General features: G+C 33.0%; 2 protein-coding genes across 2 annotated transcripts in view; one reads left to right on the top strand and one right to left on the bottom strand.

Moving 5' to 3' along the window:
- Positions 1-27,108, bottom strand: part of ex (FERM domain containing expanded) — a 175,363-nt gene that overhangs the window by 113,994 nt on the left and 34,261 nt on the right. The window lies entirely within an intron of this gene.
- LOC140442481 (uncharacterized) lies at positions 23,656-24,162 on the top strand. Its single transcript, XM_072533548.1, has one exon. It carries the CDS (start codon positions 23,656-23,658, stop codon positions 24,160-24,162), a length of 507 nt encoding a protein of 168 aa, XP_072389649.1.

Genomic DNA, 27,108 nt, shown 5'->3' with positions numbered 1-27,108 from the left:
TCGGAATGAAAGATAATAAGCTGAAAATTTACATACGTCTTTATTTTGATGGTATAAAACTTACCTCAAAAGTCTCATATAATCACGTGTCCGCGACTTAAGATATTTAAGGTCAAAGGTCACGAAAATGAGTTTTCTGCAAATATCTCGTTTCCCTTACACTTTATGACATTTAAGGTGGTAAAAACATTGTAGAATGGAAAATTCTCTTCAATTTTTGTCCCAAGTACTTTTATGTACCTTCAACCCTTCTTAAGATAGAGCGCAAAGAGTGGGGGACCGCTTACCTGTGTATACGGTAACGCGAAGTCAGCCAGTAGGATTCAATAAATAATTAAATTATTATTCACTTATGCACAATAAAAAATTATTCACTTAAAATACTATTATTATCATTAAATTTTTATTATTTATTATTTAATATACTATATTTATAGATATTAATTATAAAATATATATTTTTTATATAATTTTTATTTTTAACAAACATACAATATTAAATGAAATATTTCAAATGAACTTTAATGATATTTTCAACAGCTGTATATACGATAAATTAAGATCAAGTGCAGAATTCAACAATAATCATTTTTATATTTAATTAAATACTGAAAAAATCATATTTATTATTTTTTTAAATTATATATTTATTTATTAATCCAATAATCGATTTATTAAAGTTACAAATATAATATATATTCTTTTATTATGTATGGTTAATATTTTTGTATTAATTTTCTTCTTCATCATCTTCTTCTTCTTCTTCCTCTGACTGCTCAATATCGGATTCATCATCATCATTCTCGTTTATTAAAGTATCAGAATAAAAATATTCAAGAATATCAGGTGCATATTCACTTTCTTCATTGAAATCATCTGAAGTTGATGAAGCGTTTAGACATGATTGTCCATTACACTGCCCACAAATTAAAGTACATTGCAATCCTGATTTGCAAAACAATACAATTGCAAAATATTGTATTCAGCAGTTCTTCTGGTGCTGGCGGTAATAATGTTGTTATTGGTTCCAGAAATTCATTTTGCATTACCCAGCCGAATTCTTAGGGTTCTAAATCATTTCCCAACCAAATTTGGGTCTATTAATAGACACGAATGATATGCTGACGAGCTGCTGTACTTGAAGGTGGAAGACTTGATAACTGCACTGGTTTGTTGAGTCTTGTTGATTTGATGAACTGGGTGTATCGAAAAGAGTCTATATCGTCTTCTGATGTTGGAGCATTATACGCTGCTAAGAAAATACGTACTCCATTTTCAAATAATTCTTGTACAGAGCAGTTTTTTGTTGAAATAGTTGAGGTGACGGATGTAAATGGTGATTTTTTTCGAACATTTTAATAAACGATATTTTACCTTTCCTATAAATAGCAGAAGTCGTATCACATCCACTAAACGCGTGTAAAAATAAGATGTGTTTCTTAGAATGAGGGTATTTATCAAAACTTTTCGATGAATATAATTTTGTCTCCGCATTACCCTTACCAATTTAAAAAAAAAATTCTTGTTGATGTGATTGAGCTCGTCCTATCAAGATAACTAGCAAATCAATATCTTTCTTTCAATACTTGCAGTTTTTAATGTTTGTAAGCTACGCACAACACTCACAGAGACAGCTTCTGATATTAACTTGTTACAAATAAAACACAAATCAGCCATTGCAATTAAAAATATTCACTCAAAATTATACGTCTGTCGATGCTAAGATGTCGTTTTCAACTGAACGATAAAATAATTTTTTTTCGGTAAAGAAATACTAACGCAGAGAAATAGATCTACCCTACCATTCCCATCATCAAATGAAATATCCCTCCACCGCTATTGTGCGTATATACATAGAAGTCCCAAACTCATTCGCCACGGTGTGTAGAAAGTCATATTAAAAAAAAACCGGTTAGGTCATATATAACAAAGGAGCATCTGCTACAGCTTCGCAGAAACAGCAACCGCCGTACAAGAGATTTGTATTTCGAGATATACCATTATACCATTCGTAGTAATATGGACGAGAAGTATTTTATTTAATATTGTATGTTTGTTAAAAATAAAATTAATATTATATAAAAAATATATATTTTATAATTAATATCTATAAATATAGTTTATTAAATAATAAATAATAAAAATTTAATGATAATAATAGTATTTTAAGTGAATAATTAACTTATTATTTATTGAATCATACTGGCTGACTTCGCGTTACCGTATACACAGGTAAGCGGTCCTCCACTCTTTGCGCTCTATCTTAAGAAGGGTTGAAGGTACATAAAAGTACTTGAGACAAAAATTGAAGAGAATTTTCCATTCTACAATTTTTCTTACCACCTTAAATGTCATAAAGTGTAAGGGAAACGAGATATTTGCAGAAAACTCATTTTCGTGACCTTTGACCTTTAATATCTTAAGTCGCGGACACGTGATTATATGAGACTTTTGAGGTAAGTTTTATACCATCAAAATAAAGACGTATGCAAATTTTCAGCTTATTATCTTTCATTCCGAGGTTTGCCCCCTTTTTTGCCTTATTTTACTGGATTACTTGACATCATTTTTTTTCGAATCTGGATGTCTGAAAACACGATTAGAGTTTTCATACATCCAGAAAATAAACCGACAACAGTACAGAAAATCGACAAATAAAGTTGTTAAATACATGCGCATTTGTCAGTTTTTGCAGAAGCTGACATTGCGCAAATTAAGACGTTTATAACCGATTAGATGTATAGAGACATATATACAGTGCTAGTCAAAAGTCCGTTCCCCTCTCGTATCTTTTGAACGGTTATACTTATAATAGTGAAATTTGGATTGAGGTAATAATAGGTATAGGCTTCTTAACTAGCCATAACAAGTGACGTAATAGTGACAGATGACGTTACAGCGCCACTGTGACAGATAATTTTAAATAGGACATTATGGCAAGTGATAACTCGTTTGAATAATTTGAGCTCATTTTGATTAATAATTTAAATAAATACTAAAATTGTAGTTTCGCAATTTAATTACAAAATTCAATTAAACCCTTAATACTTGAAATTCTGGAGGATAACCCAGATGAATTCGGCAACTTGGAAATAACGTTTCAACAAGATGGTGCTCCTGCACACCATTATGGTGCAGTAAGACGTTACCTAGATGAGGAATATCGTGGTAGATGGATTGGACGACGAGGTACGATAGAATGGCCAGCTCGGTTACCGAACCGCACACCATTAGATTTTTTTCTGTAAGAATACTTGAAATTTACGCTGCAGCACCCAACAATATTGACATTTTGAAACGACGAATTGTTGAAGAATGTAGGGGAATTTCTCCCGCCACATTTGAACGAGTACGGCAAGAGTTTAGAAACAGGATAAATTACTGTCAGGAAGTAGATGGACCTCATTTTGAACACTTATTATAAGAACTGGTTGTTAAATATTTATTAATTAAATAAGAAGCTACAATTTTAGTATTTATTTAATTTATTCATCAAAATGAGCTTAAACTCAAACACAATTATTATGACTATACACGGTTCACAATTTGTTGATAGCTCACTACAAGTTTAACCCTAATTAGAAAACTGAAATACAGAGAGGATAGGTAATACGATATAATAGTAAAAACCAACCTAAAACTGACGGTTTAAGACGTTTTCGACTAACCCACCTTATATCTGAAGGAATACAATACCTTATAATCCTTTTACGTGGGTATTTTGAATGGTTAGAGATGAACGACCAGTGTCGTAGAGTATATGATTGAAAAATTTATTTGAACTAAATAAATATATTTTTTAAATTGTACTTATGTAAATTGTATTTTTTAATAAAACTTATTTATTTTATTCAAAAATAAAAAGTTTCTTGCCATTTGTAAAAGATACATTTATTTAATTAGGAAAAAGGCGCCAAATGTCGCCTGGCAAAATTTCCAATGTGTTTTAAATGTATCCATTATTTTCGAATCCGGAGAAAACTAATAAATATTTTTGAAAAATTTAAACGCAGAATGAAAGATTACATTATTACTCAGGGCAGAAAGTCCCTGAAAACTTCTACAATGTTTATTTTAATATGTTATGTAACAGGGGTGAAAATAAAAGAGAAAATATAGTATAATTTTTAATTGAAAATATTGCATGCAAAAGAAACTTTTTATTTATTCTAAAAAATATTTCATTCTGCCTTTAAATTTTTCGAAAATGCTTTTTAGTTTTCTCAGGATTTGAAAAAAAAATGGATACATTTAAAACACATTGAAGATTTTGACAGGCGACATTTTGCGCCTTTCCCCTTTAATACCTTACGATTACAACTACTATTACTTACCTTATATAATTACGATTAGAAAACTATTCAAATTCAAAATAAATAGGATCAACTTCGGAATCCGAGTCGTCTTGAGGGTTAATAATTAGGCTAATAATCTCTACGGTCGCATCAATTATGTTATCAAGATCCCACATTTTTTGTTCTTCTTCTATTACATGTCTTACTGCATCTTTCCAGTTTTGTTTTCTAATATGTTATAAAGACTCGTATAACAATTAACGTACAGCTTGTATTTTATATGACGTATTTTTTCTAGCCACATAACTTTTCATTTGGGAACAAATGAGTTCAATTGGATTTATTTCGCAGTGGTAGGGTGGTCTAAAGACTGTGATGTTTCGCCTTTCCGCCATTTTGTCAACTACGTATTTCTTGAACTTAGATTTGTGTTGCCGGGCAATTTTTAAAAGTTCTGCTTTTACCATTCCATCTTCGTAAGGTAGATACTTATTCCGCAGCCAGTCAAGAATATCCTGTTTCTTCCACGCATTCGTTAGAAGTCTTTCTACTAGTCGTGAATGATAAGGTGCATTATCTAATACTATAATTGAATTTGGTGGTATGTGTTCAATCATTTGCTCAAAATACTCTTCGAAAACATCAGCTGTCATCTCCTCGTGATAGTCTTTTGTGCTTTTGGAATGAAATTCCAACAAACCATGCTTAACAATTCCTTTTTCACTGCCAATCTGAGAAATTATTAATCTACTGCCTTTACCAGAAGGTGGGGAGATACCAGTAGACCAACCTTCCATAAAGGCTTGCCTGGAGCTTAATATATTTTTATCTGACCAATTTTTTTTAGAGTATGACCTGAGTTTACCCACGTTTCATCCTGGTAGAAGATGGGCCTTTCTTCAGCCCGGAATTTTCGTATGAATCTTAGATAATTCTCCCACCGGAAATTTAATTCTTTTAAAACTTGCCACAATTTAGTTTCGGTCGATATGAGGCAAATCCGGGTCGTCTCTAACTTCTTGTAAAATTTTGTTTAGGTTTGGTATTTCTTTTTTGAAAAAAAATCCATGAATTTTCCTTCGACTTTTTCCCTCTCTTTAAGTTTTCGTTTGTGTTTGGGTTAGCTTTACCGTGTTTTTTTCTTTCTGATAGGAACCTATATAAAGTTGACTCTCCTACGCCAGTCATGTTGGCACAACTTTCGACTATGTTGCGAACAGTGTTTGTGGGATTCTGAGAAACCAGAGCATCGTGAACATTCAGGACAATAGTCTTCTCTCTTGGTGAATAGACAGACTTACTGACTGTACGCAACAGTACCGGTGTAAAACTTAATGATAAAGCCATCACAAACAATCCAACAAAACGAGCACGAGCGAAAGGTACGTATATGTTCGTAGGTATATGGAATAAAAAATCACTCACGCACTGCATATAATTCGCAAAAGAAATATTCGAGACGCTAATTACTGCCGTAGACGCGGAAACACCGACGAGCCGTAAATTACATGCGATCAAAAACGTACTAAACAAAAAAATTGTTTTCGTTCGTAATAACTTCACCCTTTCAAGCTAAGTTTCGAATATAATTATATTATTAAAAATCTGGGGAATTCCATCTTAATTATCTTGCAACGAATAGTACATTCGGATATGAATTCCAGGTTTTCTAGTAAAGTGATTAAACGCGAAGATTAGTATTGAAATATCCAAAGAGATAAGGTATTCTTATTTACAGAATTGTTAAAGGTGAAATTCTTATTTTTATTAATATAATATAATAACCAACATTAGTCGTGAAAGTTTTAATTGTTTTTTTGCTAAATATATTAGTATCAAAATATTATCAATATTATATATAACAGTATTAAAACATTATATTATTATTTAATGAATAAACACCTTAGGAACGCCTATGATTTATGACCGTTTTAGGAGTTTGAGGCATATTTCGTGCTCTCAACAATTTGTGAACAGAGAATAAATAAATTACCTTTCAAACGAGGTATCACTTGCCATAAGGTCCCATTTAAAATTATCTGTCACAGTGGCGCTGTAACGTTATTTGTCACTATTAAGTCTCCTGTTATGACTAGTTGAGAATGAGAAGCCTACATCTGTTTATTACCTCCCTCCAAATTTAACTATTATAACACTAACCGTTCAAAAGATACGAGGGGGGAAACGGACGTTTGACTAGCACTGTATAATTAGACCTATGCATTTTTACAACGATATAAATATTTTCATTTTGTTTATCTCATATTAAAAAAACACTCCTTACAAAATAATAACGCTTGAACTGGAAAAATATTTGCCATTGCTTTAAAAACGGCAGTGAATTTTCAATTCAAATTACTACATTTTATTCATACTGATTAGCATTCCTCAACATCACATGATGAATCTTAAAATATTCACACATCTATCTGAACATTGAAAGGTGAGCAATTTACAATGGAATTCTTTAATTGGTATATTAAATTACGTTGAATTTCTCTCAGAGAAGCGTAATTTGAAAATAATTAGAGTACAAACTCTAGAACACTGTTTCAATAACATCACGAATCTAGTTAAGAAGGTAGTTGTTAAATCTAGATTGTTATTTACAAAGAATGTATACAACGTTACTTTTATATATCTCTAATGCTGTATTTAAGACTTTAATCGAGACGAAATTACATATAATGTTTAGGTTTACGTCATGTAAAGCTCTCATCGGTTTTTTTTAAGTAAAAACAAGAAGATATGGAACGTTTAGTAAACTTCCAAACAAAAAAATTGTTTTATTACATATTTCTGTTTTTACCTTCTACAGTCGTCTACTAAGTGTTTCAAAAAGAGACTTCTTTTTTTTAGTTCTTGATTTTAGACAAACTTTATTAATTTTATACTCCTGCCACTCCGTTTTTAGGTCATTCCTCCACGCTCCGATGTCATATTGGTGATGTATCACAAACAATTCTTGTCATATCCTTCTAAAATTTTGTTGAAATGTTAATTCCAGTTTTTTTAATAAACAGTTAATAATATCTTAGACCGTGAATGTATGTTTTAAGCTTTCGCCTCTTTCTCTGTCTAGGATTGTTTTTCCAGCTATTCTATGAAGAAAGTTCGTTTTTATTGATCCCAGATGTTTTTGGTTGTTGAGGTTTCTGATCTGGTTTCTGCGTTCCAAGTCGTGGTAGATCTTAAAGCTGTTCTGTTGATTCTTAATTTAGTTCAAGATTTGACTCTCCTATTAAATGGGTGTAAAAGTCGTTTTAGATAGTTTTTAGGTCATCCCTCCACGCTCCGATGTCGTATTGGTGATGTATCACAAACAATTCTTGTCATATCCTTCTAAAATTTTTGTTGACATGTTAATTCCTGTTTTTTTAATAAACAGTTAATAATATCTTAGACCGTGAATGTATGTTTTAAGCTTTCGACTCTTTCTCTGTCTAGGATTGTTTTTCCAGCTATTCTATGAAGAAAGTTCGTTTTTATTGATCCCAGATGTTTTTGGTTGTTGAGGTTTCTGATCTGGTTCCTGCGTTACAAGTCGTGATAGATCTTAAAGCTGTCCTGTTGATTCTTAATTTAGTTCAATATTTGACTTCTATTAAATGGGTGTAAAAGTCGTTGTAGATAGTTTTCGTTATCAATTTCATCGTCTGCATAGTATAGAATGTAAAACACGTCTCCTCCCATGTTATATCCTCTTGTGTTGTGCAATTTACTTATAATTTCATCCATGATGCTGTTGAATTAAAGGTATTGGATAAGTTGTTCATTTATCTTCGTTTGCATTTGGTTTACTACAATTTTACCTTCCATGTGGGGTTTACAAGTCCTCCATAGAGCGCCTTCATATGCGAAGGATAGAGAAATACGGGTGGTACTGGGAAAATCTTTTTCTTCTTCTTCTTTTTATGAAGACATGACTCTGTCTGTGTTTCAATGTGCCTTCAGAATGTTGTCGTTCCATCGTTTCGTGGTCTTCCTACTGATCGTCTTCCTATTGAGGAACCGTCTCTTGCCGTCTATTTGTTGTCACTCGGCTTATATGATCGTTCCATTCTACTCTTCTATTTCTTACCCAATTCTTGATGTTCTCCATCTTGCATTTACATCCTATATCTGTACTTCTAGCTCTGTCCCATAGTGTCTTACCATCAATTTTTCTAAATGCTTTCATCTCGGCTGTTTCGAACATCCTTTTTGTCATCTCTGTGTCAGGTCGTGTTTCTGCTGCGTATGTCACTGATCTGATGACTGTTTTGTAAATTCTCTATATTGTTTCATTCAGCCAACCTGCGGCTCTGTTTGCTCTATTCAGTTTCGAGTTTTCCATAGCTAGATAATGCGATGGCTAGATACTTAAACTCCATCACTTTTTGTATTATCTGACCTTCCAGCTCCAATTTACATCTTAGTAAATTTGCTGTTATATCCATGCATTTTGTCTTTTTTGCGTCGTCTGCATAGCAGATTATTTTGATGTTTTCTCCATCTGATATCCTTTTTTAGTTCTTACTTTTTTTAATATTTCATCCATTATCAGGTTGAACAATAGAGGACTCAGGGAATCCCCCTGTCTTATCCCATTGTCAGCTTCAATAGAATCAGTTAGTTCTTCTTCTACTTTTACTTTTATTGTGATATTTTGGTAGATATTTTCGATCGTTATGACTATTCTCAGAGGTATCTCTCTTGCGTACAATAAGTGGATAACGTCTTTTAATTTAACCCGGTCAAATGGCTTCTTAAGGTCCACAAAACATAAATATACCGGTTTGTTGTATTCTAATGATTTCTCTTGCACATGCCTCATTGGAAATATAGCGTCGGTGCATGATCTTCCCTACCTAAATCCTTGTTGTTCTTCTGCTAGTGTTATAATTTCATTTAATTTATTTGTTGTCACTTTGATTATTAATTTTAGTGTTGGGTTTAATAAATTAAAGGGGTTAGACAAGGAGACCCAATGTCACCTAAACTTTTTAATACGGTGCTAGAACATGCTTTTAAGAATTTGGATTGGATGACAAAGGGAATAAAAATAGATGGAGAATATCTAAACAACTTACGTTTCGCCGATGATATACTTATAATAGCTGAAGATCTAGGTATGGCAAGAGAGATGGTACAGGAACTCGTTGTGGCTACAGAAAGTGTAGGTTTAAATATAAATATCTCGAAAACAAAAATCATGACCAATTTGGTACCCAACCAGAACATCAGTATTGGTGGGAAAGAAATAGAACTCGTAGATAGATATCAATACCTGGGACATGAAATTATGATTGGCAGGGATAACCAGACTCATGAACTGAAGAGAAGAATCGGCCCTGGGTGGGCAGCATTTGGAAAACTGAGAGAAACTTTTAAAAGTGAGCTGCCCACATGCCTAAAGAGAAAGGTATTTGATCAGTGCGTCCTCCCAGTCTTGAGGTACGGAGCAGAAACACTTACCTTAACAAAAGCAGCAGCTACCAAACTGAGAGTCAAGCAGAGAAGAATGGAACGGTCCATGTTAGGAATAACTCTGCGAGACAGAATAACCAACGAAGACATCAGGAGAAGAACCGGAGTGATTGACATCATCGAGAAGATAACCAGACTAAAATGGAGATGAGCAGGACACATAGCCAGAGTGACAGATGGGCGATGGACAAAGAGGTTATTGGAATGGAGGCCAAGGGAAGACAAGAGAAGCGTCGGTCGACCACCTACAAGATGGACTGACGATTTAAGAAGACTCAATAAAAACTGGATGAGAGCGGCGCAAGATAGACGGGGTTGGAAACATGAGGAAGAGGCCTATGTTCAGCAGTGGACTCTTGAGGCTGGATGATGATGATGATTAATAAATTAATTCCTCTGTAATTTTCCGTTTCCGAATTGTCTCCCTTTTTGAAGAGAGACATTAGGATGCTTGATATCCATTCTCAAGGAATTCTGTTTTGTTCTATTATTTTTTAGATTAGTTTTAATAGTTGTCTGGTCACATCTGGTCCTCCGTAGGTACTTTAGGAGTTCGTTCAATATTCTATCCTCTCCTAGTGATATTCTATTTTTTAATTTCCATAACGGTTCCTTCTTCGTTTGTCGTCACCTCTGGTGATGGTGGTTCAGTGGAATGTGTTTCGATTTTATTAGTTCGTTCATCTCTTCTTTGTTCTCTGAACATTCTCTATCTTTCTTTTTGTGTTCCGTAAAAGTTGCGTTCCTTCTGTTTTGAGAAGCTTTGCCAGTGTTCTCTTTTGATTTGTCTAAACTAAAGTATTCGTTTCATTTCCGATTCGTTTATATTGATTGTATTCATGTTGTGTTCTGGATTGTAAAAAGTCTTTCTTCTTTTTGTTTACATTTTGTCTTCACTTCCTTACTTAACCATGAGGTTTTCTTTTTTGATATGTTAGTGTTCGTTGGTTTCTTCCCTCCAAATGATTTTTCGATATTTCGATTAATAATTGCTCGAATTGTGGGATCTATATTTCCAGATCATAATAGTTTAAGAATATCTACAAGTGTTACTCTCTCAAACGCCTTCGTAAAGTCCAGTTTTGTTAAATTTAATTGCCCGTTTCCTTATTTGGCGGATAATGAATATCGCATCGACCATTGACCTGTTTTATCGGAAGCCCTGTTGTTCTTCATATACTTATTTAGGTTTTTTCTCTTTCAAACGATATTATTTGTGTAATCAGTTTCTTAACAACTCCTAAGAGACTTATTCCGTAATAAATTTTTCACCTTTTTTATCTACTGGGCTTGTTATACTTTTTTAGGCTAGGTCTTTTTTTATATAAAATAAACAAACAATACATGAAAGAATAAATATATAGGATTATATTTCTGGGTGAACTTTTGTCTATATTCCACTTTTGCAGCCGCGAATCTTAGTGTGTGACAAAGATTCGCGAATCAAAAAAATTATTTATGTCAGAGAATTTCGGGTGGAATAATATCATTAAGGGTATTGTGTATTTAGACTTTGGTTGATTGCTCATGATGGCTTTACTAAAATGAGAAGATGTGTTTTAAGGTGAACGATATTTTTCAGAGTTTATTGAGGGTAACTATTTATACACGGTTCACAATTTGTTGATAGCTCACTACAAGTTTAACCCTAATTAGAAAACTGAAATACAGAGAGGATAGGTAATACGATATAATAGTAAAAACCAACCTAAAACTGACGGTTTAAGACGTTTTCGACTAACCCACCTTATATCTAAAGGAATACAATACCTTATAATCCTATTACGGGGGTATTTTGAATGGTTAGAAATGAATGACCAGTGTCGTAGAGTATATGATTGAAACATTTATTTGAACTAAATAAATATATTTTTTAAATTATACTTATGTAAATTGTATTTTTTAATAAAACTTATTTATTTTATTCAAAAATAAAAAGTTTCTTGCCATTTGTAAAAGATACATTTATTTAATTAAGGAAAAATGCGCCAAATGTCGCCTGGCAAAATTTCCAATGAGTTTTAAATGTATCCATTATTTTCGAATCCGAAATTTCGAAAACTTCTACAATGTTTATTTTAATATGTTATGTAACAGGGGTGAAAATAAAAGAGAAAATATAGTATAATTTTTAATTGAAAATATTGCATGCAAAAGAAACTTTTTATTTATTCTAAAAAATATTTCATTCTGCCTTTAAATTTTTCAAAAATGCTTTTTAGTTTTCTCAGGATTTGTAAAAAAATGGATACATTTAAAACACATTGAAGATTTTGACAGGCGACATTTTGCGCCTTTCCCCTTTAATACCTTACGATTACAACTACTATTACTTAACTTATATAGTTACGATTAGAAAACTATTCAAATTCAAAATAAATAGGATCAACTTCGGAATCCGAGTCGTCTTGAGGATTAATAATTAGGTTAATAATCTCTACGGTCGCATCAATTATGTTATCAAGATCCCACATTTTTTGTACTTCTTCTATTACATGTCTTACTGCATCTTTCCAGTTTTGTTTTGTAATATGTTATAAAAACTCGTATAACAATTCACGTACAGCTTGTATTTTATATGACGTATTTTTTCTAGCCACATAACTTTTCAACTGTGCCCAAATGAGTTCAATTGGATTTATTTCGCAGTGGTAGGGTGGAAGTCTAAAGACTGTGATGTTTCGCCTTTTCGCCATTTTGTCAACTACGTATTTCTTGAACTTAGATTTGTGTTGCCGGGCAATTTTTAAAAGTTCTGCTTTTACCATTCCATCTTCGTAAGGCAGATACTTATTCCGCCGCCAGTCAAGAATGTCCTGTTTCTTCCACGCATTCGTTAGAAGTCTTTCTACTAGTCGTGAATGATAAGGTGTATTATCTAATACTATAATTGAATTTGTTGGTATGTGTTTAATCATTTGCTCAAAATACTCTTCGAAAACATCAGCTGTCATCTCCTCGTGATAGTCTTTTGTGCTTTTGGAATGAAATTCCAACAAACCATGCTTAACAAATCCTTTTTCACTGCCAATGTGAGAAATTATTATTCTACTGCCTTTACCAGAAGGTGGGGAGATACCAGTAGACCAACCTTCCATAAAGGCTTGCCTGGAGCTTAATATATTTTTATCTGACCAAATTTTTTTTAGAGTATGACCTGAGTTTACCCACGTTTCATCCTGGTAGAAGATGGGCCTTTCTTCAGCCCGGAATTTTCGTATGAATCTTAGATAATTTCTTCTCCAACATCATCTTCTCCTCCCGGTCAATCAAAAGTGATTTTCGGTCTGATTTCTCCCACCGGAAATTTAATTCTTTTAAAACTTGCCACAATTCAGTTCGTCCGATATGAGGCAAATCCGGGTCGTCTCTAACTTCTTGTAAAATTTTGTTAAGGTTTGGTATTTCTTTTTTGAAAAAAAATCCATGAATTTTCCTTCGAATACCATTTTTGGCAAATTGATCAATTTCAATAGGCTTTTTCCCTCTCTTTAAGTTTTCGTTTGTGTTTGGGTTAGCTATACCGTGTTTTTTTCTTTCTGATAGGAACCTATATAAAGTTGACTCTCCTACGCCAGTCATGTTGGCACAACTTTTGACTATGTTGCGAACAGTGTTTGTGGGACTCTGAGAAACCAGAGCATCGTGAATATTCAGGACAATAGTCTTCTCTCTTGGTGAATAGACAGACTTACTGACTGTACGCAACAGTACCGGTGTAATACTTGATGATGAAGCCATCACAAACAATCCAACAAAACGAGCACTAGCGAAAGGTACGTATATGTTCGTAGGTATATGGAATAAAAAATCACTCACGCACTGCATATAATTCGCAAAAGAAATATTCGAGACGCTAATTACTGCCGTAGACGCGGTAACACCGACGAGCCGTAAATAACATGCGATCAAAAACGTACTAAACAAAAAAATTGTTTTCGTTCGTAATAACTTCACCCTTTCAAGTTAAGTTTCGAATATAATTATATTATTAAAAATCTGGGGAATTCCATCTTAATTATCTTGCAACGAATAGTACATTCGGATATGAATTCCAGGTTTTCTAGTAAAGTAATTAAACGTGAAGATTAGTATTGAAATATCCAAAGAGATAAGGTATTCTTATTTACAAAATTGTTAAAGGTGAAATTCTTATTTTTATTAATATAATATAATAACCAACATTAGTCGTGAAAGTTTTAATTGTTTTTTTGCTAAATATATTAGTATTAAAATATTATCAATATTATATATAACAGTATTAAAACATTATATTATTATTTAATGAATAAACACCTTAGGAACGCTTATGATTTACGACCGTTTTATGAGTTTGAGGCATATTTCGTGCTCTCAACAATTTGTGAACAGAGAATACATTGTATCTCTAAAACCACATTATGTACTTCGTATTAGGATTCATACAATTTTATTTTTAGTAAAAATGTAACCAGTTCAATTAAGGCAGTTCAGTTAAAACCACCACAAATTACCTTTGATTAATGAAATTATTATAGAAATACTAGAGAAGATAAACAAATTGTAGTACGAGAGAAGACCACATTCCATGTGCATTAGACTGTGACGATGTGTCGAGCGTGAAAATATACGGATGCTCGTCAACTCAGTCGACCGTGAACAGTTTGATTGTCATTTGTTTTGAAAACTCAATATTCAAAATGAAGATTAATAATTCTAATGATGATACTTCCTTTAAATTAATTAGAATACAGAAGAATATTACTTTCTCTTTGGTTATTCGATGGCAGGCAGTCAAATCTAAGCGACTCCATCGTTTTTTTTTTGTTTCATATACTAGAACGGAGATGTCTAAAAAATAAACATTTCCTGTATAAACTTGTATTAAATTAGATTTATTCGACATATTTTTTTACCTCATAATATAATTTATCCAAAAAATTATACTTTTAAATATATATTTAAATCAGAATTCATTATAATCATAGCGAAAAGCTTTGATAACGTTGCAAATTATTTCTTATATAGATGAACATTATTTAAGTTCCGACAGTTCTGATTTATTACTAAATTTATTAATGGTTCAGAATGCTCTGTTTTATTTATAATACTAATAGACCGTGCGGTCCTTATTAATGTTTTCTTCTCTCCGTACCATGTCCACTACTGAACGTTGGCTATCATAATTTTATTCACCGCAAATTTGAACTCTGAAGAGTGACCACAAAGACTGATTAAATCACTCATGTAGGTTACGAAGGCATTATCTTCTTCTACGGCCAAAATCTCTCTTTCCGCATATTTTGCCCTGATGGAGGACTCCATATCGTTCTGGGTGTCCCATGGCATAGGCAAAATACTCCAATGCTCGTATTTTTACGCATTTCTTTACTTCGGGTTGCTTTTTAGACGTTGTTGTACCTCTTCATTTGTAACTCTTTCAACCCAGCTTATGCGTAGCAGCCCTAGATACACCCACACTTCGAAAGCTTGAAGTGTATTTATTCGGGATTTAGTAAACACCCAGACAAGTCTTAGATTATTAATTCTCCTTCCACAAGAACACTGCTCTGGCGTTTTCAATGCGGATTTTTATCTCTTTGCTTTTATCGTAATTGACAGTTATATTTGAACCGAGATAAGTGATGTTCTAGGTTTCTTCTATTCCAATACTATATGCCGTAATTATGTAGTCGGCCGGCGGTGTTTTGCTGACTACCGTAAATTTAGTTTTTAAAGTATTAAGTTTAAAGACGTATTCTTTGCTGTATAACTCGAAAGCAACACAATATCATCCGCATATCTCAGATCACTGATCGATTCCTTTGACCCTAATATCGACATCAACCCTGGCAAGCGCCTCTTTGAGAATATGATCCGACTGCAGATTAAAAAGCAGTGGTTATAAGATACACCCCTGCCTAACCCGACAAAGAATTTCAATTGATTCGAAAGTATCTACGCCAATTCTGATATTTGCTTGCTGGTGATAGTACAGATTTTGTATAATTCTTAAGTCTTTGTCATCTATTCCTACTCGTTCAAGAATTGCTATCAGTTTTTCATGTATATCCTTCTTCTTCTTTAAGTGACATCTCCGCGACGAAGGTTGGCAATCATCATGGCTATTCTGACCTTCGAGGCAGCTGCTCTGAACAATTGCCTTGAGCTGCAACCAAACCACTATCTCAAACCACTACTTTTCCTTGAATTATTAGTCTCAAGATGTTGTATCTTTCGCCTCTCATCACATGTCCGAGATATTGAAATTTAATTTCTTTTATTGTATTTTCCATTTCCTCTCTCTGCCTATTCTCCTTAACACTTCTGTATTCGTGACTCTATCTACCCATGGAATCTTTAACAATCTTCTAAATGTCCACATTTCAAACGCGTTAAGTCGATTTAGTGTATTCCGGTTTAATGTCCATGATTCAGCTCCATAGTAGAGTACACTGCGTTTATACTATTTAATTAGCCTTATTCTGAGGGCTAATGTCAGATCTTTGCTGCATAAAATCTTTTTCATTTTCACCAAGTTGGCACGTGTTTTTTTTTAATTCTGACTCTTATTTCTGCAGTATAATCATTATTTTCTGTGATTATCGTTCCAAAGTAAGTATATCTTTTTACTCTCTCAATCTGTTGGCCGTCTACCGTTAATATTTCGTTTGTATTGTTGTTCTTGCTAATTGTTCTTGAATTTGTTTTTTTTATGTTAAGAGATTCCGTATTCTCCACTATATCTTAATATTTTGTTTATTATTCTTTCTAAGTCTTTCAAGTTGTCGGCTATTATGACTGTATCGTCGGCATACATAATGTTAATTAAACTTCCGTTCACTTTTGTGCCGACTGTCTCGTTTACCAAAGCTTCTTGTATGATTTCTTCAGAATAAGCATTAAATAATAACGGCGACAGTGTGCAGCCTTGCCTGACCCCTTTCCTTATCTCTACTTTTTCTGACACTTCTCTTCCAGTTTTCACATTTGATCGTTGGCTGTAGTATAAATTCGATATCAATGTTACATCACATCCACATCCAGATTCTTGTTTTTGAGTACTTCTATAAGTCAATCATGTTTTACCTTATCGAATGCCTTGTTGTAGTCTATAAAACATACATAAAGATCTCGATTAACCTCCAAACATCTTTGGGTTAGCACGTTAAAAGAAAATAGTGCCTCTCTTGTGCCCACACCATTCCGAAATTCAAACTGGGAGTCGATTTTATCGACCTTGTCTAACCTTGTCGACCTTTCAAAGTCTATAAAGCACATATACACAGGATGATTGACATCTCCACATCTCTGAACCAGTACTTGTACGCTGAATAGTATCTCTCTTATTCTAAGATTATTAAGAAAACCAAATTGCGTATCACTAATTTTTCCTTTAATTCTAGCATAAATTCTGAAGTGAATTATCCAAAGAAGGATTTTTAAAATATGACTCATAAGACCGATTGTCCTATAGTCGGACGTTATATCCGTTGTGAAAGAATATGCCAAAAAAAGTTACTTACAAAAATAGGAGGTAGCTGAAAGCTAAAATTTAAAAATTAGATACAAATATAGAGGGTTTCCCATAAAACTGTAACGCATAAAAAATATGTTTTTTTAAACGAATCACCCTGTATTTTATGTTACATTTAAATCCCGCTTTACTTCCTCGTTACAAGAATACCAGGTTGTCTTGTGTTATATAGGATATTTAAAAAGTTATAAACAAGTTTCAATGAAAATCGTAGCAAGTTCAAAGCCCTGTATGGAAAAGTGGTACAAAAGTAAGGGAATAGCGGATGGTTCGCTGTTCCCAGTGGCAGTAATGCATTGATTAGTGATCAAAGTAGTAGTGGAGTAGTACGGGAGACTTCTGTATATTATGCTTTTTTTATAAATTATCGAAACGAGTTTGATAGTAAGCAGAACTGATGACTCATAAGGTCATAAGTACTACTAACATGTCAAAAGTATGTCGAAATCAGACCAAAATTAAAATTAATTAATTTAATTCGTTTTAAAACTCACAAAAGGAAGAAAAATATTGAAGTAATTTGTCCGGATTGCATACTTTAACACTTTTATTTAATGTTTGAGACTACATTCCACCAGTATTTACATAATATTGCGGCGACACATAGTAGCAAGTATGTAACAAGTCGACAATATATGCATGAACTGCTAATAAAACAAAGACAAATATGTGCTCACGCCAACCAAGATATAGTCATAATTTGTTAAAAAGCCCACAATAAAATACAAACCACAATATATGTAAGTAGAAAAATAATTTTCAAATTTTGTAGTCTAAACGTTTCGCTTATACCGTTGATATTAATGTTTTAGCCGAATATTAATATTAAGTTTTATAAGTTACTAGCAGCTGATCCGGCGAACTCTCGTGCGCGATGCGCGCGAGATCAAATCAGTTTATTGCGAACTAGATAGCGACAACAGTGACTTGGCGATATCGAGTCGAATATTATTGGACTGTGAGGATATTCTGCGATATTAGAAGTATTTAGAAGACTTTTGCTACATGTTTACTTATGCCATGGATAAGTGGTTGAAAAGAAACACAACCGCAGAAACTTCAACTTCTATTGAAGCAGCAAGCAAGATATTTAATATTTCTTAATACATAAAGCTTATTATTTCTTCTTTTTTTGAAATTATATTTTGCATTGATATTGTGTTGTTAATATTTGAAATCAACAACAATATTTACGTTTTCGTTTCTAGTAGTGGTTACTAACACCATTGTTTACTTCTCTAGGTATCTGAAAGGCCAGCTCCAAAATAATCGCAAATTTATCATTTCCACAAGGATTGGAAACTGGAATATTTCTTTACTATGGTAAAATAAAATTGTTGCTGCTAAATCTGCAATACATAAGTAGCAATGGCGAAAAAAGGAAATTTAGAGTGACGCTTCAACACAATGCACGGTAAATACCAATCAGACTTTCCACCTAACAGTAAAGTGAGAAAGAATAAACTTTAAGCATTAAAATCTCTTTTGACTGCCAAGGAAATATGTTCTGTAAGCCGAATGAACAGTCTAAGGTTATAACTGAAGCTTTATTCTTAGTTTGTTATAAAATTGCGCAAAAGTGTAAACCGTTTTCTGATGTAGAATATGTCAAAAAAATATTCGAAGATTTATCAGATTTGCTGTTTGTTAATTTCAAAAATAAAAATGAAATAAAAAATATATACATGATCTGCAGCTGTCACGAAATCCTGTGATGCGTCGTATAGAATTGTTGAGTAAAAATTCTAATGAACGACTGCAAAGAGATCTACTCCGGTGCGTTGCATTTTCGCTACAGCTTGATGAGTCGACGGATATCATGGATACTGCACAGTTACTTATTTTCATTTGGATGGTCTTTGATGATTTCTCAACAAGAGAAGAGTTGCTAACAATGATATGCTTAAAACGCAGAACACTTGGCATTGATTTATTCACTGAATTCAAACATTTTGTCGGTAAGATTAATCTGCTTTTGTTTAAGCTAGTTTCAATAGCGACATATGGGGCTCCGCCAGTGATTGATGTTACTATTGGATTTATATCACTATGTCACAAAGATGAAGATTTCCCGGACTTCATTAATTACCACTGCCGTATTCATCAACTAGCCCTAACCAGTAAAAGGCTTAACATAAAAGACGTGATGGATATTGCGTTTAAAATTGTCAGTTTAATACGAAGCAAATCTCTGCAAAGACGGCTGTTTTAGCAACAACTGAATGACGAAGAACCAGATTTAATCATACATACCAACGTAAGGTGGCTAAGTCGCAGCAAGTTTTTGCCAACGGTTTCGAGATTTGTTAAATGACATTATTAAGTTTCTTGGAGAAAGGGGTGATGATCATCAGCAATTGATTTGGCATTTCTAGAAGATTTCACTAGTAAACAGCACATTGAATCTGGAACTGCAAGGCAAGAACAAAACATTATCAAAAATAATGCGTTCTATTGCATCATGGAAACTTCCAGCAGTATCTTTGATAGTTGATATTAAAAAGAAAAGGTTTCCAAGATTTACGAACATTAAAGATCACATGGAAAAACATTCTTCGCATGTTTTCAAGCCACAGAAGTATAAAGCAGAAATTTGGTCAGTGGTATCACACTTTGAAATCCGTTTTAGAAATTTCAATAAAATTGAAAAGTTGACCAAATTCATCAATTATCCATTCAATGATACTATTCATGTCACTTTTGAAACATCCAAACAATTTGCAAAGATATTCCAAATGGATCAACTTTTTTTTAAAATTGAAATAGATTTCTGGCCATTGGTGTGCCATGCTATAAAAGACAGAAACATACAGGGTAGAAAAGCCATATTCATGATAAACGGAATTCTATGGGACCAAACAATATCTAAAGCGAACAAACAACTCATATACAACACCATACTTAAAAGTGTAATCACATATGGCAGCGAAGTTTGGCAAATGAAACAAAGAACAGAGAAACTGTTACTAGCAACAGAAATGGACTTCTGGAGAAGAGCAGCAGGAAAATCAAGAAGAGATCGGATACCAAATGAGAGAATACGTGAAATGATGGGAGTCAAGCATACAATAGTTGATGACATAAAAACAAAACAGTTAATATGGTACGGCCATGTACAGAGAATGCCAGACGACAGGATTCCAAAACAGATTTTGACGTGGACATCACAAGGGAGAAGGAAAAGAGGAAGGCCGAGAAAAAGCTGGAGAGAGGGAATTGAAAAAGAACTAGAGGAAAGAGAAATCCCTCCAGGCCTATGGCTGAATAGAGAAGAATGGCGGTTAGGAGTCGGAAGGCGTCGGAGAACGCTGTAAACCGATAGTAGTAGTAGGTGTGCAATGACAAATATCCAAATTTAAAAAAATGTGCTGAACAAGTGCACTCATATTTTGGTTCAACCTATTTATGTGAATCAGCGTCTTCATATTTAAAATAAACGAAGAGTAAGCAGCGTTCCAACTTGACTGATGCTCATACGTTGGTTGGCCATTTCCAACTACAGGCCAGACATTAAAAACCTAGCAAAAACTGTTCAAACGCAAGTCTCACATTAATTTTTTTTTCTAATTTATTATAGTTAGAAAAATAAATAAATAAGAAATACTACTTTTGTTTTATTTATGATCATTTATCAATACACACTGGAGAGCAATAAAACTAATCGTTCAATCGAATTTTAGCGTTCAAAGACAGATCGGTTTTAATCACATTAAAAATTCTTTCAGATCTCAAAAGCTGCTAAAGTAGTTTTTCACAATCAGTGATTGATTTTCTGAGATATAGCGACTCTGAGATATTCAGCTCACTTTTAACGTTAAAATGCTGGAATCAAAGTTTTATTGATGGCCAGTATAGTCAAAAAACTCCTAGTCGGTAGATCGCAAAGAATTAAAAAAGCAGAGAGTAAATCTCGAGTCCGATTAAGTTGGCCACCCCTAATATTCAACGATGACGGTTTTTCGACGAGCGAACACGCGACGTATATTTGTCCATGCGCTAAACATGGAAACTACCAAGTTGATTTCACAAACTTCCACCAATCGGCCTTACGATTTATTTATCGCCATTGCAAAAGCCAAACGCACGAGAAATTTTAGACGCTTAAAATCAAATGGTAAGTCCGTTGGAATCATCGGTATATGCAGGATTAACACACCCTTTCCTTTGTATTTTCCCTTTCTCTGTAGGATGGTTGACTACGTCATCCTGGTTCATACTGTGTCAACTGATTTGAATGTACATTACGCAAAGTAAGTTTGTGAACTGTTGACAAACTACTGCAGAACCAAGCTTATGAATACAGTGTGACAGTGTCTGCTTATTAGTATTAAGATAAAAAAAATGACAGAGTTTGTTTCACTAGATTTTAGTACACGTTTTTTAACATATTTATAATATTCGCAAAAAAAAGTTTTACAATGGAAAAAGCACTGCATCTAATTTATATAATCCCTAACTTATCTTTATTTGAACCAAATATTCATGAACACATTATTCAACTATGAAACCAACAACCTTTCTCTTTAAACTTCATAAGAGAGTTCAATGACAGAATGAATAATGATGACCCCTTCAAATCTGTATGCATCTAAAAAACCTTGACTACCATCAAGAACTAACATCATCCAGCATGTACCGTAGACAGTTTATCAGCATATCATTCATGATAAATGTTTATAAAACATTTTAGTTGCAGTGTTCGATTACAAATTAATTAGTGATTGTTACAAATTATTACTCACTACCAGGTCTTTGTATTGTATAATTTCTCTTCGTAGGCTTCAGAATATTACTTAATTACATTAAAACAAGTACTAAATACAGTGAAAAAAGGATTATTTTTGTTTTATTTTTTTACACATTTATTTTTTTTTTGATATTTATAAACTATATCATCAAAAACCAGATTCACTGAAAGAAACTCATAAGCAAAAAAAATTCTAAACCCTGATGAAATCACAGACAAACTAAAAAGCGTTATCGTAGGACATCCAAATCTTTAACTCAATATATGAACATCATCATTTTCTTTGCCTTCTTTCCTATGCAGTGCCTGCTTCTCTAATTAAATTTTCCCATGAATTTCTATTTTAAGTCATACCAATATCATTACCCTTCACGCAGATGTCTTGCCTAGTATACCCCAGTAGGTCTTTTCTTCCTGCTCTACTTCTTCCAGGAACTTGCAACTCGGCGATTATTAGTATTAGGAAATTATTATCTAGGCATTGAACGTGCCCTATATTCCTAGGCTATACTCTCTCATTTTGGCATCAATTGATGCCACCCGAAAACTTTTTCATTACTCCAATAACCCATATAAGTATTCTCATTGGCGCAAGATGCATTAGTTGTTCTTCCTTCTGTTTCCACCTTACATCATCTCGAGGTAACTCATCATAAGTTTCCTTAAGGTGAATGAGCGTTTGTTTTTTTATTGCTATAGTTTTCTCTCAGCTGCCTTAAAATAAAAAATACACATCTTGTTAATCTGCCTTGCATAAAGCCAAACTGGCTTCTGGATATTTCGGTTTCTTCACACACCATCTCTAATTTATTATTCTATCCGATATTTTCACATTGTGACTAAGTAGCTTAATGGCACTGTGGTTTATACTTTGTTGATTATCTTCTCATTTTTCTGCACAAAAGTTAATGTTTCTTTTGGCATCCATCTGTCAAACGAACGATCAGTAATTGAGATTATATTATAAATTTGCTACAAAACTTAACAAAGTTCAAGGTTAAATATAATTCAAATACAAACTAACAAAGCGGTGTTGCTGGTCATCCTCTAAATTCCGTCGCTAAAGTAGGTGGAAAAAATAGCAACTATCAAGTGCATTAACGCAGGCACAACATAGTTTGAATGATATCCACAGTTGTCCGATCGAGTTTTGTGTCAACAAAACTCGATCTGTCGCGATAAGACAGTCTGAAAAATTCAACAGGAAGGATTGGATCATAGTGGAGACTTACCCAAAATTCTGAAAAACCCACGTAAACGGACCAAGAAGGAAACCAATCGGGAGTTTACCTACGATGAGAATATCAGGAGCCAATTGAGAAGACTTGTTCACATGGAATTTTTCTTAATGAACATACCTCCCAAAATCAAAGCTATCCTGGATGCCGTTAATTTACACGAACATTTGCCTAAATTTTCCAAAAGTACTCTACATCGACTATTGCGAGAGATGGGGTTTGTTTATGAAAAAAGAGGAAAGAAAGCAGTAATGATGGAATGTCCTGACATAATAAATTGAAGGGCATAAATTTCTTAGAAAAATACAGAATTGTCGAAATCAAGGATACAATATTTTCTATTTGGATGAAAGTTGGGTAAATATCGGACATACAGTAAATAAGGTATGGATGGATTCAACCATAACCAGTTATAAGAATGCATTTTTAAAAGGCTTGACTACTGGTCTAAATGATCCAAAACAAAGAGGTCCGAGATTTGTCTTGTTACATGTTGGATCTGATAGAGGTTTTCTACCAAATTCAGAATGTGTATTTTTAGCAAAAAAAGATTCAGGCGACTACCATGACGAAATGAACGGCGAGTCTTTCGAAGACTGGTTTGAAAATAAACTAATCACAAACCTACCAAAAGGAGAAAAAAATGTGGTAGTAATGGATAATGCTTCATATCATTTATGCAAACAAAATTTCCCAAGAAGCTCCTGGAACAAACAACAAATTCAAGAATGGTTACGAGAGAAGGATATATTTTATGAAGATTATTTAAAGTCTGAACTATTGGATGTAGCAAACAGTTATGTAGATATATACGACAAGTATAACATCGAAACTTTGGTCGAGAAATACGGCGTAGAAGTATTACGATTGCCTTCCTATCACTGTGAGCTTAATTAAATAGAGATGGTTTGGAGCCAAGTTAAACATTACGTTGCAGCCCGAAACACTAACTTTAAAAAAGATCGTGTGCAACAACTCATCCATGAAGCGTTTGCCAATGTCTCTGCTGAACAGTGGCAAAATTATATACAGCATGTCATCAGAATTGAAAAAGAAATGTTGATAGCTGACAACCTACCTATGATGTTGAGACTTTTAATAGTAATAATTGATCCAAGTTGGTATATATCCTGTCGGTATATAAATTAACAATTTAAATTTGTAGCCACTACGGAGCTACGAATTTTTTTTGTAGCAGTTTCCCTAGTAGACTCCGTTCTGTTGTTACACCCTGTATAATTTAGTAAAAAAGATTTCAAAGAAAATAGTTTTATTAAATTTTGTGTAATTTACAAAAGCTTGAAGTTGTAAATAATGTTACATTTACTTCTAATAGGATTGCATGATTTAACGTTATCGTACAGGAGGGCCAACGCGGTCCTGTATCACACCTGCAGACTATGAACGTGCCTAGCGGCAACGTCGCTTCTCATAAGCACTGTACTGAAATCCTCTCGTGAATTTGTCTATAGATCTAAAAGAAACAGAAGCTCCGTCAATCCCTAAGTACCATGTCAAACATCTGCATTTTTCTGATATGTTGGTTCTTAAAGACCTCTCAAAACGCACAAATAAGAATCGTATGGAAGATGAGAATGATAACACAGTCAGATGGCTTAAAATCAAGTCTTTGCGATATGGAAAAGCCAATACAGACATAATAAAATTGCCCTACAGTCACACAGTCCTAAATTGTACTAAACGTACGAGGAAGAGGTCGGAAAATTGTGTGAATGGAATTAAAAGAACTTACAATCAACTGCTGCCTCTTACTAACCACAAAAAGGGGACTTCATGCAGTTATGTAAAAAAGAAATTATACCAGATGAACTGCATGGGTGTTATGCATCTCTACCAACAGCCAATGATATACCAGACACAATAACCGTGCCAACCGTTGAGAATGACGAGAAATAGGAACTTTTTTAATTTTCTTTTTTATTGTAACTTATTACGATGTATTATATAATAAATAATTATTACCAAAACTCAATATTGTTGTTTATACAAAAAATCACTAACCGGTACCATTGCACAGAATACATACCTATTATAGCAGAGTATCTTTAAAGTATTTGGTAACTTCGGATAAATAAATCTAAAAGCAGTAAATACACCTTAAACCAGTTTGTAACGGAAAATTTGAAACACCTGATTTATAGTAAAGATTTTATATGTAAGTTTAAATATCTCCATAACAATAAAATGTTGAGTATGACGATATGCAGTATTTTTTTTTGTATAATGCTCACTCTATGGTTAATACATTTGGTCCTAAACACTGCTTTAAGTTACACTTACAAAAATTATTTATATTAGGAAATTATTCAAACTTGTGTTAAAATATAAATAATAACATGATTTCTCTAGATATTGATTTTTATATTTATACTTAATAGTTTTTTTTTCATTAAATATCTATCTAACTCAACCGATCTTTAATTTTTTGACACTAATGAGTAACCAATATTACAATATCACGCCACGATCAGTAAGAACTCGGTAAATTACCTTCCTATAATTGTATATGTCTACTGTCTATGCTACTGAGCAATTATCAGAAGATTTAAGCGCACAATTATCAAGCAATTATCAGGATATTCCCAATGTATGAGAATTTAAAGTATTTGCAATTTATTCAAAGGAAAATATCTTCTATGCTCAACTATAGACTTCTTATGGAATGTTCTTCCACCGTTACGTTGTTGTACTTTTATTATCGGTTCTAGTCAGGCAACATTTTAACTTATAATATCTATTTGTACCTTTTCCGATGTAAATCAATTAATTATTCTCTACTTCTGTTCATCAAAACAGGTATTCTAAATTGTATCGCATATTTTGTTGGAAACTATCTGCAATTATGTCTACTAATATTAATCAAACTCCAACCATAGGCGGAACAAGCTTTATACTGAGAAAATACTTGACGTTTATAAAAAAAAAATTGCGTTCATTATGTAGTAGCCAATTAGTAATGAGGATTGCAAAGAAACAGATGGACAATTGGTTAAATATTTATTTTTAGGCAAAACATCACTATATTTTATAGACAATACAGATATTCATCAGGTTTTGCTGTTTTTAAATTTCTTTACGATTCCATGATTTTAAAATAATTACCGACATATCGGTACTCGTAATCCTTTAAATGTTTTTATTTCCTTTTGTTTGAAGCGAAGCTTTTATAATGGCGTTGTATTAATTTTTCTCCATAATAAAATGCAGAGCGGATCGTCACGACACGAAATCTCACTACTATTTATATTAACGTTGTATTAATTTCAAACTATACTCAAATTTTATATTTAACATCTTATTTAGAAAAATGTATTTAAAGATCCTTTATAAAAGGTATATAATTTATTATATACCTTTTATAAATGATTTTTAAATAAAATTTTTGTGATACATGGTATACAGCCAGCTACAGGAACTTAGTTTCCTTGTGGATCTTATTTAGTTTACATAATAATTAAATTTACTTCGATATTACATTATTAATTTAATATTCTCTGACCGTCTGACTTTGGCGGGACTACCAGAAGTAAACAACTTATGCTTGGCAACAATGCAGACGAAATATAGAGCGTAACTTTGTTGATACGTTAGCAGGTGGCGTTTATATGATAATTAAATTTACTATCAAATAATATTTATTTTTTTTATTATAATTTATTATTTCGCTTGAATTTGACAGATCTGTCAGAACGTCAGAAGTAAACAACGTATACTTTGTTAATACGTAAACAGGTATCGTTAGGAGCAAACATAATAATTCATTGAATTATTTAAATTTAATATAATATGTTTAAAATCTAAAGAATAAATAAATAATAAAAT

The sequence above is a fragment of the Diabrotica undecimpunctata genome, chromosome 5 (assembly GCF_040954645.1).
Source record: "Diabrotica undecimpunctata isolate CICGRU chromosome 5, icDiaUnde3, whole genome shotgun sequence".
Classification (NCBI taxonomy): Eukaryota; Metazoa; Arthropoda; class Insecta; order Coleoptera; family Chrysomelidae; genus Diabrotica; species Diabrotica undecimpunctata.
This window is presented reverse-complemented; position numbering and strand designations above follow the sequence as displayed.

Coding starts and splice junctions, on each gene's coding strand:
- LOC140442481 (XM_072533548.1), top strand. CDS start 23,656: ATGGATTCAACCATAACCAGTTATAAGAATGCATTTTTAAAAGGCTTG.